This window comes from Adiantum capillus-veneris, chromosome 25 (genome assembly GCF_014529385.1).
Source record: "Adiantum capillus-veneris isolate H3 chromosome 25, ASM1452938v2, whole genome shotgun sequence".
Classification (NCBI taxonomy): Eukaryota; Viridiplantae; Streptophyta; class Polypodiopsida; order Polypodiales; family Pteridaceae; genus Adiantum; species Adiantum capillus-veneris.
The window spans coordinates 120,385,942-120,402,731 of NC_140955.1; the positions used below are offsets into that span (position 1 = coordinate 120,385,942).

General features: G+C 44.3%; 2 protein-coding genes across 2 annotated transcripts; one reads left to right on the top strand and one right to left on the bottom strand.

The window, feature by feature from the left end:
* Nucleotides 1-6,904: 6,904 nt before the first annotated feature.
* LOC147425555 (putative indole-3-acetic acid-amido synthetase GH3.1) lies at nucleotides 6,905-9,898 on the top strand. Its single transcript, XM_086499443.1, has 4 exons — nucleotides 6,905-7,423; nucleotides 7,732-7,833; nucleotides 7,951-8,807; nucleotides 8,910-9,898. The coding sequence occupies exons 1-4, from the start codon at nucleotides 7,011-7,013 to the stop codon at nucleotides 9,488-9,490; spliced, it is 1,953 nt and encodes a 650-aa protein (XP_086355569.1). The 5' UTR covers nucleotides 6,905-7,010; the 3' UTR covers nucleotides 9,491-9,898.
* A 119-nt stretch (nucleotides 9,899-10,017) lies between these two features.
* LOC147425556 (uncharacterized) lies at nucleotides 10,018-13,876 on the bottom strand. The gene is made up of 4 exons (XM_086499444.1): nucleotides 12,443-13,876; nucleotides 11,803-11,817; nucleotides 11,587-11,712; nucleotides 10,018-10,949 (listed from the first exon to the last, which is right to left on the bottom strand). The coding sequence occupies exons 1-4, from the start codon at nucleotides 12,540-12,542 to the stop codon at nucleotides 10,933-10,935; spliced, it is 258 nt and encodes an 85-aa protein (XP_086355570.1). The 5' UTR covers nucleotides 12,543-13,876; the 3' UTR covers nucleotides 10,018-10,932.
* Nucleotides 13,877-16,790: the final 2,914 nt, after the last annotated feature.

Sequence of the window (16,790 nt, forward strand, 5' to 3'; positions counted from 1 at the left end):
TTCACAGAGCAAGACCTAGCTACATCACAAGTGGCAGACATACTTGCATTCAATCTTGAGAACAACTTCGTACTACAAAAGTACATGTCGATGGCTGAACGATCGAATAAGAGGCTTGGCATGTGCATACTAAGTCAAGATAGTGTGAGCAAGATCATTCAGCACCAACAAGACAAGGCACCGTTTGCACTGATGGCGCAGCTTGACACGAGTTTGATGTTTGGTATCATCGAAAACATCGTTGAACCAGCCAGGAGAAGAGCATTCACTGCTAGCGATACTTACAAATTTGCTTCTCTGCAGCTTCGTGGCCGTCAACAATTGCTTGAGAGAACAGTTACTTTCAAGCCCAACGGCATGCCTGCCGCATCAAGCTCCGTGAACGACATCACAATAGAGGCGGCAACGTTTCCATTCCTGTTCCCTTTTGAGAAAGGCCAATATGATGGTAAAATCAACTTTAGTATATATGTAAAGATACGTGCATTGACTATGTTCTCCGTTTACACCCTGTACAAGCCATACCTGCTCATAATGTACCAACTAAAGCAGGCTCTTATGTTGGCTAACAATACACACACGAGCTTGTTGCAAAGGGACATTGACAACTACAAGAAGGCCAATCGTACAGCAACTGACGAGGATACTGTGAGACATGTGCTTCGGTACAGCACCCCTTCCAGCATGCCAAGCTCCTGCTCGTGGCACCGCAAGAACCTAAAGGACTTGATAGCAATGGTGGACGAATGGGGAATGCCTGATTTCTTCTTGACTTTCACTGCTGATGAGTTCACCAGACACAAGATGGCCTGAGGTTGACACGATCGAGAGCTAATTGCACGTCATTTGAACGCCTCCTTCACTTGGACAGACTGCCCAGTCGAATGCGCCCTCACCTTCCACACTAAATTCCAAATGCTTATGTCCAAATATATACTTGCCAAAGGTGTGTTGGGCCATGTGCAACACCACTTGGTTAGATATGAGGTCCAAAATAGAGGATCATTGCATGCTCATGTCATATTGTGGATGCATGAAGAAGACAAAGAGCAACTATCTGTTGAGATAACTGCATACATCCTGCCAGAAACTAGCACTGTGGTTTTGCCAGAAGTGAGCCGCCTCCGACAACTCGTGCTCAGGAAACAACTTCACAAGTGTCGTACAAGTTGTTACCATGGTCAAAGAGATGGAATATGTAAACACGGTTTTCCATTTCATGCGCAGCCAAATCCAAACCCAGTCTTCAACGAACAAAATCACAGATGGCAATACTTCAGGCCCTGGCATGAAGACAGAAATGTCGTACCGTACCACCCTACACTGCTTCTTCTATGGGGTGCACATATGAAAATACAACGGGTCACCAATTCATCGTTGTCCTATTACCTCCTGAAGCATGCACTCAAAACTGAACCAATGGGCCATCTCAACATCCGCTCAGAAGATGCAGAGCGCTTAGGCCTAGGTGGCCTTGACACTGTGAAATTGAAGCTAACCTCAACCTCTTTACTGTCGAAGCCTATCTCAGCAACAACAGAAGTGGCATTAAATTGTTTGCAAATCCCAATCATTTCAAAGAGTGACACCGTCCAATACGTCGACTCATCACCCCCGGCACTACGACAACGAATCATTTCTCACAACAATGATGTCGTGTTGCACCCTGTCGATCTGTACTGCGGACGACCACAAAGTCTGGAGAATCTTACGTTCTACGACTTCCACAAGAATTACACAGTGATGAAGGGAAAAAAAGGGAAAAAAAGTATTTCAGAGGCGAACACCTACGGCCAATCGCTGGAGCGGCAACACCGACTGGTCCGTTTCACAGACTTCCACCCAGGGCATCATCCGAAGGCTTTCTTTTACAACGTGCTGCTAAAGAGCATCACCTTCAGAAACGAATCCCAGCTGCTCTCACCAGAGAACACATCCAAGTCATACTATCTTGAGTGCAAACTTAGAAATTTGATACTGACAGATGAGGACCTTGAGATGTACATCACAGAGTATACACAACGAAATATGCTCACGACAGATCAAACACACCAATTTCACAACATGATACTACAGAAGACATCCTCAACAAAGGCTGCCTCATTTCAATCTCCAGATGTGCAAACAGACTACGAGCAACAGGACACGACTTCTCGTATCTCTGCCCTTCTAAACGAGCTTCAAAACGCGTCACTGACATCTGAACAAGCAGAGATCTACAAGAAGCTCACAGCAACAAAGGGTGGTCTGCATGTGATCACAGGCACTCCTGGCAATGGCAAAAGCTTCCTCATAAGATATATCACATTCCAACTCATAATGCAAGGGAAAACTGTCACACTCGCTGCTTCGACTGGTGTAGCGGCCACGAGGTTAAGCAGCATCGCAACAACTGTCCATTACCAATTCAAGATACCAGTGCGCACACGACAGTATCCCCTGTCAATCTCCGAAACTGATGACAGATACGTCTTATTGGTCCACTGCTACTACGTACATTATGTCTTGCTCAATGCGCCATGCAAAAGATATCTCTTTCATAGAGTTCTTCAATACAATAAGAGTCAGGCTCCCCACAAAGAAAGAGATCCACGATGCGCTCGGTGACCGCATCATAACGCAGGATGAAATAGAGCAACACATGGATAGGAATATGACAATCATTTGCACACACAAGAGTGACGCTCGATATTATAATAACCTTCTCTTGGAACACTTCCATCGGCATAGTCACATCATCCAAATCGGCCTCAAGACAAATGCACATAACGTCCCTGAGCTCCGAGCATGGCTTGAAGATCCCGACTCCCACGCAATTGACAGAATAGCAGAAGGAGCAAAGGCGCTGATAACAGAGAACATAGACTTAACAATTGGAGCAGCCAATGGATCACTATGTCACGTAGACAAAATCCTCCAAGATAAAGAAGGGAGGCGTCAAAGCAATCTAAGTCACACTCGACACATCCAAACAAGAACTTACACTTCGACGATCAAAGCATAGCAGACGGACATTCAATGGACACTGGTACCATAAATCCACATTCCCACTAGCTCTCGCCTATGCTATGATTGGACACAAGTCCCAAGGCGCAACAATCAACTCCAACGTCTTGCTCATTGTAAAAGAAGTTTTCGCCCCTGGCCTTCTATACGTGATGCTATCACGCGTCACTGAGCGAACCCGGCTACATTTACTAGAGCTACCTACGCCAGAGATGTTCACACCATCTAGATTTTTGAACTTCTAGCCGGGAATATTTCCTACGCCCTCTTCAGTATCAATTGCTCTTTCTATTAAACAGATGAAATCACCTTGTAATTGCCTTCTATATAAAGCAGGAATTTTTGTTTAACTGCTTGTCTTCTCTTCTGTGGACTTCTCATGTTCAATATGTTGCACATCTAAGACACCTTCCCTATCACCCCTGCTCATTCTGATCCATCTTTTGTAAATTTACTGCTCTTCCCTTTTTCACTTCATTCATTTGTGTTTAAACGTTTGTCGGATCTTATGCTTCAGAAATACTCCAAGAGGTCATCAAAATAAATTTTTTTACGTGCACGAAACTGAATCAAACAATGGATCACAACACGTTACATTTTGCACGCTTATCTGATCTTGCATCTGCCTGTGTATACACATGCAAATCAATCACTCATCTTACTGTGCAGCTCTTCAAGCAATACACGAACAACGCAAAGGAAACGCAACCAACGATACAACCTAAGAGATTTTACCTCACGACTAAGCAGATGAGATTGGCAAACTCAGCAGGCGAGAAACCCCATGCGTACATTGAGGGGTTCCATACATTTCAAGAGCGTCGCAACTTCATGAATAAGTGCGACGCAAGATATAAAGCTCTAGACCAAACGATGGCCACACCAAGCACAGACAAAATGACAACAGGTACTATTAGAAAAGAAAAATATAATGCCATCTATCTGTCGTGCTAACCAGCTTGCTCCTACATCCTGTAGGTCTCATGAAGCAAATACTTGAAGAGCTTGACATCCAGTATGAGGATGATGAGAGTATGTTGCGTAATGTTGAAGCACAACAACTCCTCGACACAAAAACTGAAGGAGTTACACTGTACACGATGGAGCAGCTACGGTTTGGTTACAACATTGATTTGGCTGAACTTTCAAAAGCTACTCAAGAAAACTGTGCCGCTATCTTGACAAATTTCATGACTTCAGCAAACCACACGCACGATGCAACTAACCCACCTATCACAATCCAGAAGGTAGCATGGCACTACAGTAAACACAAGGCAGTAAATTACGGACAACCAGCCTCCCCATACGAGCCAGTTGCGACAGACCAAGGCAAGTATGGATAACAAGTATCACTAGCTTCCATTCATTTCTCCGTAGCACCGTCATTTTTTTATTTACCTAACCAATTTGCATGGACTGCAGATTTAGAAATTCATCAACCAGAGACAAGCATCGGCCTCCCACCCCAAAAAAAGCTGCGTCACGACAAGAATACATAGTCTACAGTATACGCTACACGAAAAACGATAGGAAATATATCAGAGTTACAAATAACGTCCATAAACGCGTTGGCCATCACAAGCGCAATCCTTCGAGGAGAATGCAAGCGGACATGCAGGCACATAGTCCTTTCGAGGACAATTGTGAAATTACCACTTTAGCAACCAGTACCAATATACATAAAGCTAGAAACTTAGAACATTTCTATATTAAACAACACAAGACAACAACTGCATTAGGTTATAATGTTTGTTCTGGACATCCAGCAAGGTTGAGAAAATATTATTTTTTGAAAAAAAACAAGAAGGTATAGCTGTGAACTTCTGCCATCTTCATTTCATTGTTTTGTTCACTGTCTTTCACATAACGTTGGTCATTGGCTACAACAATGTTTTTTTTTTTCATTCAAACTATGGCAGACATGACAACTTATCAACTTCTTTGATTGAAATGCTTTTTCTTTTCAGTTTAGAATGGGTAGGCCGATTCCAGTTGATCTGATTGAGCAACAGTCAAAATTTCAAACTACCATGTATATGTTGCAATACCGTCTCTACCCACATTTGCAAGAGCGGGTGCTCAGACACTACATGCATAAATGGAGTGAGTTCATTCCATGGCCAGTTCAACCACCTACCCCATGGCATCCACATTACATCACTTGGAATACACTCGGTCGACAAATCACCATCGACATCGCCGTGCTAACTGGTTGCTCCACAAAACACCATTGTATGTTGTTCGTTCAGATTGCGGACGTGCTCGGCCTACTTGAGACTATAGAATTAAATTACTCTAATGTGGTCCCCAACCACCTTCAATCAGCTAAACAATTCGTTTCGCGCAATTTTTTTGTCAACCAGCTTCCCACACGCGCAACTCTGAAGAGCATCTTACCGATATAGTCCTCCTCCTCTTCTCCACAGAAGATTTGTCCATTTCATTGTAAAGAAATCATTGCATGCTACATTCAAAGTTCCGTTCTTAATTCCTTAACTTTTTAGCATACTATTTTCATCAAATCGTTTCAATCACTTACACTCACTTGGCGTAAGAAGATTTGTGCAAAACAAATAATAAGTGCTCTCTCTCTCTCTCCCCCCCCCCCCCCCTCTCTCTCTCTCTCTCTCTCTCTCCTTCATTTCGACAATCTTCTTTACAGATCTATACTCTGTATACCAGTTTGTTATCCACTTTCGGTGATACAGGCTGACGAAGCACTCTAGTTAAAATTTGCGGTTTACTAGGTGGTGGTAGTGATCAAATAGGAGTATTTGGACATCATGGTCCACGACTACATGGCCCAAAGTAGAATTGGTAGGACACGTAGTAATCTCAGTTAAAGCATTGTTTTCTTCCCGATTATGTTTCTAATGAGATACACCTCCTGATTAGGGTTAGCCACCTTTGACCTTGTTTGACTGTTGTTAAACCCATAATCATTAGCACACTAGCATACTTTGTTTAGTTTCGCATTCTTACACTATTTACCTTGGGTGGAAATGGTAAAAGCGCGTGCGCATATTTTTGGAGTGCATTGTAAAAAAAAGCTAAAGCTAAAGAAGACATGTAATGTCAAAGGTTCAAGGAGTGCAACAGCATGCTTATCACCAGTGGGGGTCATTGATGATGTGAGGTGTAGAGTAGAGGATGAGATGCCACGTGTGGTGGAGGCACGTGGCAGCAAATTTTGTGGGGCACGTACATTGTAGAGTCGCAGTGTAGATTTGCCTGCGCGCACGAGTTGAAAATTAAAAGCTTTCGTTTGTACAGCCAGCACACAGATCCGTCCCAAGCTCAAAACCCTCCCTCCTGTCTCTCGAGCATCAGCATGTACTAACCTGCGTACGTACGCTCTGTCTACTATACAGAGTCATATTCGAATACGTAGGCTTGTCTACCTGCTGGGAAGACAGGCTCTTTGAGCTTTTTTTTTTGGGGAGGGGGGGACCGCAAGGTGCTCACGCTGCTCAGCTGTGACTGCACGCAAAGCGCTCTTTTTTTTATCTACGTCGTTCTCAGGTAATGTCACACCAGTTAGCTCAAATTTTGACTTGAACAAAGCTCCGTAGTCCGTTGCTTCTCATATCAACCCATACAAAATCGGCTGAATGGCTGGCCCTACATTCGCGACAAGCCGACAGCTTGATCTGACCCCCAGTCTTCTCAGAGGGGGGACAATCTCACGGGTTTTTCCGCCTTTCTATGCCGGCTGCCCTCCTCTACCCTACATGCACTTTCTTCTCCTTAGCTTACCACGCCCTACCTAGAAATCCAGGAATCAGAATCATACCCCGCCCCCAGCCCCTCAGCACATGTAGACACGATATATATATGTGCGCACCCTCACCACCTTCTTCACCGCCGGTTGCATGCAACAACACTGCAGCAAACCCCTCCCACCCACCCACCCACCCCCCCCACCACCACCCAACCCCAAACAAACGACGACCCAGCTTCCCCCCTCTCCTCTCTCATTCTGATATCAGCTACCGTTTACCCACATGGCTCAAATGTGCTCTACGCTACCAGCTCACACTTCTGAGTGTAAGCTGCCCGCTACACCCTCTCACACCATGAACGCTGCTTCCACTAATGAATCTTCTCCACCACACATTCTCAGCTTGGTGAAGCCGGCCATGCCTAAGAGCGACCTCGAGGCCCTGGACCTCCTCGAAAGCCTGACTCACCATGCTGATCATATTCAGGCAGAGACACTTTCTGCGATCCTGCAGCGAAACGCTCACACGGAGTACCTAGGCCGGTATGGGCTTGAAGGAAGGACCGATCGTCAGAGCTTCAAGTCACTTCTGCCCATGATCACGTATGAAGACCTTCAGCCGGAGATTCAACGCATTGCCAATGGCGACACTTCACCCATCCTCTCTGCACATCCTGTTTCCGAGTTCCTCACCAGGTAGAGAAATCGAGCGGCACCCATTAACCCACTAAAATTACACTAGTCTACGCAAAATGCCATAAAGTGGAGGAAAATATGGGATGTGGGCATCAAAGAACTAAGTCTAAGCAAGAGCGCCATAAAAATTGCTACCATATTTCTCAAACCTTTAAAACAACTTGTAACTAAGATATATTGTATATTTGGACATGCTACAAGTAAATGTTTCCAAAAATAACAGGAAGTAATCATGTATCTGCGTGGTGCAAACCTTTTGATTCTGTTCTTGAAACCTCCTGCTAACAAGCTACCCATTGAATATGCAGTTCCGGGACCTCAGCAGGGGAGCGCAAGTTGATGCCTACAATCCACGACGAGTTTGAAAGGCGATGCCTGCTCTACAGTTTTCTCATGCCCATCATGAACCAGTAAGACTTTAAATTCTAGTTAAGCTTGCGTCTAACAAAAATATGCATCTCTCTTGCAAAGTACAAAGCTACATGATGTTTTCCCATGGGCCATTACTGATTGGTAGATGCTTGCAGGTATGTACCTGACCTGGACAAGGGCAAAGGAATGTACTTTTACTTCATCAAGTCTGAGGTGAAGACTCCAGGGGGCTTGCCTGCACGCCCCGTCCTAACCAGCTATTACAAGAGCCACTGGTTCACAGAGCGACCATATAATCGTTTCAATGTGTGCACCAGCCCGAACGAGACGGTGTTGTGCCCAGACGCCTTCCAGAGCATGTACTGCCAAATGTTGTGCGGACTCTTGCACCGTGCTGATGTGCTGCGTATGGGAGCCGTTTTTGCCTCAGGTTTCCTGCGTGCCATCCGCTTCTTGCAAGACCATTGGCAGCAGCTCTGCAACGATATCCGCACCGGAGAGCTCAGTGATGCCATCACACACGAGCCTTCGAGGCAAGCTGTTGCTAACATCCTCGCATCCATGGGTCCTACTGCAGAGCAAGCTGATGAAATTGCACTCATTTGCAATGAATGCCAAGAAAAATCAAGCTGGAAAGGAATTATTCCACTCATTTGGCCACGAACCAAATATATCGATGTCATTGTAACGGGCGCCATGGCACAGTACATTCCTACATTGAACATGTACAGTGGTGGGCTGCCCCTCGTCTGCACCATGTACGCGTCCTCAGAATGCTACTTTGGCGTCAATCTCCATCCTCTCTGCAAGCCTTGTGATGTCTCCTACACACTCATCCCCAACATGGCCTATTTTGAGTTTCTACCCGTCTCCAGTCGTGAAGGCAAAAAATCCCACAAGTATTCTGCAAGAAAATCATCGTCTCCTAACAACAGCAATGAAGCAAAGCTGGTGGAGCTGGTGGATGTGCAAGTAGGGTGTGAGTACGAGCTTGTGGTCACTACCTATGCAGGTAAGTTTTAAGCTGAAGTTAGGTAATTTATTGTATTATCTAGCCAATCAGGATCATATGAGATACTGATGAAAGCTTTGCATATCATGTGATACATGACAGGCCTATACCGCTACAAAGTTGGAGACATATTGCGAGTCACGGGATTTCACAACAAGGCACCACAGTTCGAGTTTGTGTGCCGAAAGAACGTGGCCCTAAGCATAGATGCGGACAAGACGGACGAGGACACACTTCACAGGGCCGTGGAGGCAGCAACACGGTCTCATTTGATTGGGACAGGTGTGACACTTGTAGAGTACACTAGCTATGTGGATCTAAGCACAATCCCAGCACATTATGTGCTGTTCTGGGAGCTCGAATACAGCACAAAAGCTGTTAATATTAGTATGGAAGGGTTGAAGGCCATGCTAGAAGAGTGCTGCTGGAGTATAGAGGAAAAGCTGGACTCGGTATACCGGCAAGGGCGCGTTAGCGACCGGTCTATCGGGCCTCTGGAAATCCGAGTGGTAAAGAAGGGTAGCTTCGAGGCGCTAATGGACTACTGCCTGAGCCGGGGCGCGTCAATCAACCAGTACAAGGCACCGCGGTGCGTGAAAGCAACACCAATCATCGAGCTCATGAACTGCAGAGTGGGCTCTTCCTACTTGAGCCCTTGTTGCCCTAATTGGAGCCCTAGCTAGTCAATTGGTCAAATGTAGTAATAGTGGTTATGGTAAGAAGGACCAGAAAAGGGAGACATAAAAGTCAGGAGGCTTGTGGAAAAGGCCCTCAGGGCAAAAGCAAGACCTTTCCAATTAATTTTCTACACTTTATCCCCACTAGGGAAGTGTCTTTTGCCCTCAGAGGAAAGTTCCTCTTACCTCAGTGAATCACCACACCGAACATTTTGTCGATGCTCACTCATGGATTGTGTCAAATTATTTCTCTGGAGCTTGGTTGTAATCCGACCTTCCCAAAGACCAAACCCGGTCTGATATTTGCAGTACGCACTTTTTGGGCTTAGTACCAACATTATGTGCTTAGTACTGCTTACTTAGACCTGTATATTTGCTTCAATGTCTCTTGTTCAAGGTCAAAATTTTCTAGTCTCTTCTCTCCTTCGTACTACCACTTTTTTGTGGTTTTTCATAGTTTCCGAGTCCTCTTCACTTTTACAAGGAAAACATAATGGTAATGTTATGGTAATGGATAGCAATCCTTTAACAACCCTTAAAGGTAATTAGGGACGCTTTCCTGCATCTTCCATAGTGCAAATTCTTTTGACAAAAGCTTGTGATGCAATCGAATGATTTCAGTGGACTTTTCATGCCACAAAAATCAGTTCCTGTATAATTTGAAAATATAATCAGTGGGTCATCTATCTATGCTACTTTAATGAGCATGTGTCACTACATTTTAAACACTCGATAAATAAGTCAGACAGCCTCAAGCTTCAGTCGTGAGCCGCCCTGATTCTACATCCTCATTCTCAGTTATGAAGCACCCTTCGAGGGCTTTTCAAGTCAAATCACAACCATGGTGATGCAAATCACTACAACCAATCAACATTCGGTTAGTTTCACATTCAAAGGAAACTACAATCCAGTCGGACAGATGCAAAGAAACGCCCCAAACACTTCTCAGGTCTCTCCTCCTAGAAGATGTGCTTCCTTGGCTAGTCCACTTTGACAATGTGGCATAGTATTACTATCAAATCAAGGAAAAGCATTAAAAATATGAATAGTACTTTCAAAAAGGTTACAAAAACATGGTTTGTGCAACAAACAGAAGAGGTGAATCTCACTTGGCCTCCTACCAAGCAACAATTAATTCAATAGTGTGAATTACTTCACTCTTTCAAGCAAAAACGGCATGAATTTATAGCTCAGTTTGCAGTAATAATGAATCGGCTGTTACCTTTAGCTGACCCAACAATGTCAGACGACGTGAATCTCTCCTTTCTGTGGCTTTGGGGTTTGCAACAAGGGCCCCACTATATATCTTCAGATAGCACAGAAGATTATAGCTTTCACAGAATCAGACAGAGAAAAAAAAATCATTAATTCCCTAAGCATAACCAACAATTCTCGCCCATTAATGAAAGCACCCATCCTCATGCATAATGATGTCCATGGCATCCAGCTCAATCAACATCCAACCCTGCACACGAGCGAGATTATAATTGACAAACCTTGGTATTTCTACAAGAATTACGGCAATATGAAAAGCTATGCTACAAAAGATTCCAAGCTAACATAAAGTTCCAAATGCCCAAATCATGGTCGATGATATGGTTAGCCTCTCCGCTCTCTCATAAAACAAAAGAGCAAATGGCTTCTGGAAGGCATCCATTCCCATAAAGCCACAGTACTAACTTCAAGCCACAGCAACTCTCATTCTTGTCCATGGCTAACACAAGGAGGTTCTTTTTGATTCAGTTAGCTCTCTTTCTCTCTCTCAGCCCCACCTGTTTCATTTCTATGGCAACAATCAAAAAATTCACATCACTCTCTCTTTCACATCAGCTCTTTGCACGCCATTACAATGTCCTACTCCATCAACTTTTTAGGTTGTGCTAGGTTGCAATTTTGTTCCCAAAAGCTAAAGCTTCTTTGTTTCCACACTCAAACCTTAACACTTCCTGACTCTTTACTCATTACCCTTCATTTCAGGACCGAAATACCCCAACTCTGTAAACTTCTTAGCAGACTTTCCCTCTCTCTTTCAGACTAAGAAAAGTCCCTCTGATCAGTTTACCAATTCCCAATTCACTACGACATCCAACGTTAAAACCCACTTGTAAAAATTGCCTGGCATTGAAGATCACCCAAAGAGCTCAAGATTCTGTAAGAAGCTGTGGCAGACATGGTGGCAAAGGGCATCATTGTCTCTTTTGAAGAAGAATACGCCTTTTTGTTAAAACCTGTCACAAAGCACTATGTAACCCTCTTCCATATCTCCACAATGACTGTAGGTAGCTCAAAATAAAGGACACAGAAAAATAACTACATACCATTTCTGTTGAAGGCTGTCACAGGGCACTAAGAAAACCCTCTCGTCACCTGGATGATCTCCTCCATGATCTAGAATGCTCAAACTGACCTTGCCCCAGGGTATTGGCAGATGCCTCTTAATTCACCATAACTTTAGAGCCCCAATGGATTTTTATCATTTTACATCAATCCCTATTCGGTTGAATGATGCTGGTAGCACCTTTCAGCACATGGCTAGCACAACTTTTCATGATTTAATATCCTTGCTGTCTACCCAGAAGACATCTGAGTTCACACTAGGATGTGGGAGCATATTTCGGGAAGTCCTCAAAAGAATCAAACAACATGATTTGCAATCCATGCTTAGAAAACGTAAATGGGGAGCCATGACATTGAATTTTTCTTGGTTTTGACATCTCTTCAGAAGGACTTTAACATGACCCTGCAAAACTTTCCCCAAACATCTCCAGTCAAAGCCCTTCAGACCTATAATATAGGCCTAGTCAATTTCTCCATTTGCTATGTGCCCCATCTAGCCAACATCCATAACCCACTCCACAAGCTCTTTCAGAAAGATCCTCCTTTCTTATAGTCCCCACAATGCATGTGTCAGTTAAAAATTCAAGTGCTCTAATGTTCCACAGTTTAATCAACCCTTACTGCTACGAACAGATGCATCCAGTTGTGGTTGTGACGCTCCTAGCCACAGGAGCTTCAGTGTTCGATAGCCTTGATTACCTGAAGCCTCCTCAAGGTTCATCACCAGCCTCTCTTAGCTATGCTTACTACGGCACACCCCCTGTCTGACTCTTCTAGCCCTACAGGAGTCCCAGATCGAGCTCAATACTCTAAAGCCACCACATAGCCTTACACAACACACACAGGCTCACAATCAAACCCTATCACTCCACATTAGACCCTGATTGCATCACTCAATTACAGCACCTACTTCTGCCTATCCACTCACTCCATTATCCATACCCTACAAAAAAAAAAAAAAAAAATCCCTCTGCCAAACCCAAAAAAAGATGTACGTACAACAACCATCCGAGCTCAAGTTCATTAATTATGTCCATTCCCATCCATAATTTGGCCACATACATTCCACAAAACCTTGTATGCCCTTTGCCAGTCATGCTTCCGACCTAAAACACATCTGGCAATACAATTACTTCTCATACATTGTCAATCATGTCAAATTGATCTTTCAAGAACTCGGGTACTTAATCTCCAACAAACCTTCAAGCTGGTCAGCTGCGACATCCTGGGGACTTTCGCTTAATTTGGCAATGGTAATGTCTTCACAGAATACAGCTGATGTTAGCCACTTTGGTGTCAATGTCTCTGCATCAACTATAGCGCATTCCTATTAGACCAGCAGGTAATCGTCCACCACCCATTTCCTCAGACCATGCAATCTGACCAAGGGAGTCGTTCACAACTGAAGTAATAGCTGCTTCTCAGCGACTCAGCATCCCCTAGGCATGTACTTTGCCATATCACCCTCAAACCAATTGGTTCACAGAGCTGCTGAACCGAACCCTGAACCGGATCATCACCAAGTATTTTGTCACAAGCAGCTCGGTATGAACTAGTCATGTATTCCAACATATCACCCTCAAACAGATGGGCTGGTAAAGCGGCTGAACCAAACCCTGAAGCCGATCATCACGAATGTATTTTGCAGCCTCTCCATTGAAATTGGGGTCAGGCTCTCCCTTTGTCCCGCATGCTTAAAGCACATCTGTCCCATCTTGCCCCAAGCGCTCTATGCGGGCATGATCAAGTCTTCCCGCCTGAACCCCTTCTTCATTACCTGCAACAAGACGCATGGACTGGTACTCTCACCTCTTGCTCCCCTAATTGCCACTTTTACGCTCTGCCTATCACTCCGCGCAGTTGCATATTCTCTCAAATGGCAGGTACACGATGGCGCACGTCAGCCGCAGGAAGCCGCATTACACAACCCCTTCCCACAAAGCATTCTCAGTTTGCTCGCCATCTGAGGATCTGCGGACACTCAGTACTCGGATTCCCTCTATTCAAATAGCCCGCCTTTTGTTGGTCACTGCCTGATCCACAAGGAACTTTGGACAACTTGCCACATATCAACTTTCATCACGTTTAGGGTAGGATGCTAGATAGTAGTAGGAAGTCACTAGCCTACATCCAAATCAAACTAGCAAGTGGTCTTCTAGTGCAATTGCTAAATGGAACTAGCAAAATCATAATTTTAATGAAATAGCTATATGGCAGTCTTTTAATTACTACATGGATCAACAAGTTCATATGGCTTATGCATTTGCAATATTGTAATTATGTGTAGTTGCTAGTTGGATGTAGCAAATCCCAATCCCAATACAATTATTATATAGCAAGTAGGGAAGGGGGTACCCAATCATATTTAATCATTTATTACAAAGAATCAAAAAAGATCCTCTCGTGAACAAGAGTTGTTGCAGACAACGTAGGCTCGCAGGCAGTTGACGATCGATGAGCGGCAAGGATACGTAGGCAAGTGACATCGGGAGAAGACACTAGCGAGGTGAAGGCTAAGACGAAAGCTATGCGGGGGTCAGACAAGGTTTTTATTTTTTAATAAATGTACTACGCTCTTGTAGCACTAGCGGGCACGAGTTGGATTGGTTACAGGGTTTGACTGAGAGTCGTGGTGCCAACTGATCGAGTTCAAATCTAGCTTTCAATTTTGGAAGCTTGATCTCAAAATGGAAGGGTAGCCTCTCATGTGGAAAGGAAGCTGAGGTGCGAGGAATCTTGCGAGGTAATGAATAAAGTGAGGTGCGAGCCGGGAGGATGATGAAGTATGATATAATAACCTATACGTTATAGGCAATTCCATTGTTTGTATATGCTAATTAGGAGTTAAGAATGGTCATTTGATCTATTTATTTTCCACATAGTCAGAAGTACCTAGCATGGTTTAACTTTATCGTTTTATCTTAAGTTACACTTGACATGAGCACTATCTATACTAATAGATAAAGGGGGAGGAGATTCCGGCTCCCCCCCCCCCAACACGCGTCAAATGGAGATCCATCCGGCAGTGTCGCCTGCAAGCCCGGGCAACATGGTGACGTAGAGAGAGAGAGAGAGAGGCGGCGAAGCCGGCTACACTAGTGCACTTTAATGAAGACCTTCAAGAAATAGATACCCTCCCCCAAGTGTCAACAAATGCCCCCTTGCTAGTGAATATTGACGGTTAGAGTTGCCACTATCACCAAGCCATGTGTGTGTGCAAGACTCTCTCTCTCTCTCTCTCTCTCTCTCTCTCTCTCTCTCACTCAAAACCTCTCAACACAGTGCAAATATGCAGCCTGTACAATGCGCACTATAGTGACTTCCCCACACGGAGCACTTGAGTTCTTGGAACGCCTGAGTCCCAGGCCCGCACACAGGTGTAGATCTCGTTGGCCAAGTCGACGTACTGGGGATGCACCCCGCAAAACTCCAGTGCATTGTGTAAACATGGAAGGCGACATGGTTTAACTCTTCCTTTGAGTTTATAGGAGGTGGAGCATTGAAGAGGTACAACAACGATGAGTGTTTGAGGGAGTCATAGCAGTTATACGAGAGGTTGGAGCTATAGCGTGTGTGTGTGTGTGTGTGTGTGTGAGAGAGAGAGAGAGGGGGGGAGGGGGAGGGGGAGGGGGAGGGGGGGGGGGGGGGGTTGTTTGTGCATGCTATTTACTCCAATGTAATCAAATCTCTAGATAAAACTTTTTCCAAAAACTAAACAAACTTTTGAGTTATTTGCATAAAAAAGACTAAAATTGGGTGAAATTTGTAAGTTTTTCCACCTATCAAATCTATTTTTGAGGTGAGTCCCAATATTTGAAGCTGGAATTACACTAAACCTATGTTGGTTTTTAGTATTGATTGTAATTAGTAGGTAACCTTCCCTAGAACATATTGAATCACTCACCAATTAATAGTGCACACTGCACACTCTCTATCTCTCTCTAATACACTCACACCCACACCCACACGTATCTCTCTCTAGTACAAGAGCACAAACAAGAGCATCAACTAATATGGGCAAGATATGGGCATAGAAGAGCCAATACTATTGTTGAAACTACTGCTATGGCCAATAATAGTACTGCAATATGGTGTAGGGCCAAGTAAAGCGATGGACCTAGCCATGAGGTGGTGGATAAATGCGGAGATAGTGCTGCATATACCAATAAGGGGGGACAAGGAGGGGTGGGATTACACTAAACCTAGGCTGTTTTCAAGCATTGAGATTACACTTAACCTAGGTTCTTTTCAAGCATTGATTGTAATTAGTAGGTAACCTTCCCTGGAACCTATTGAATTACTCATCACTTAATAGTGCACAATGCACACTCTCTATCTCTCTCTAATACACACACACACCCACAGGTATACGTGACACACATGCACAACATTCCTTGCCAGTTAAATGCATGGAAAGCAAACATGTCCAAAACTATTTTTTATCTAAAAGCAATCTCTTCAGCATCATACATCTCTCTCTCTCTCTCTCTCTCTCTCTCTCTCTCTCTCTCTCTCTCTCTCTCTCTCTGTTGCATTCACTCATAGCCTAGTTGATTTCACCCCATACAGTTTTAACAAAAAAGCCAGCTACATACAGAAAGGGCCATCCCTCCGAGTATCCACCATGCCACCAACCACACACACACACACACACACACACATCGGTAGAGTGCCCATCAATGGGAGGAGCATAAAGCATCAATGTACAAGAGCACAAAAAAGAGCATCGGCTAATATGAGCAAGATTTGTGCATAGAAGAGCCGATAGTAGTGTTGAATCTAGTGCTATGGCCAATAGCACTGCTACAATATGGTGTAGGGCCAAGTCAAGCGGTGGAGCAAGCCACGAGGTGCTGCATAAATGTGCAGATGGCGTTGCATATATCGATAGAGGGGATGAGGAGGGGTGGGATTACATTAAACCTAGGTTGTTTTTCGAGCATTGAGATTACACTAAACCTAGGCTGTC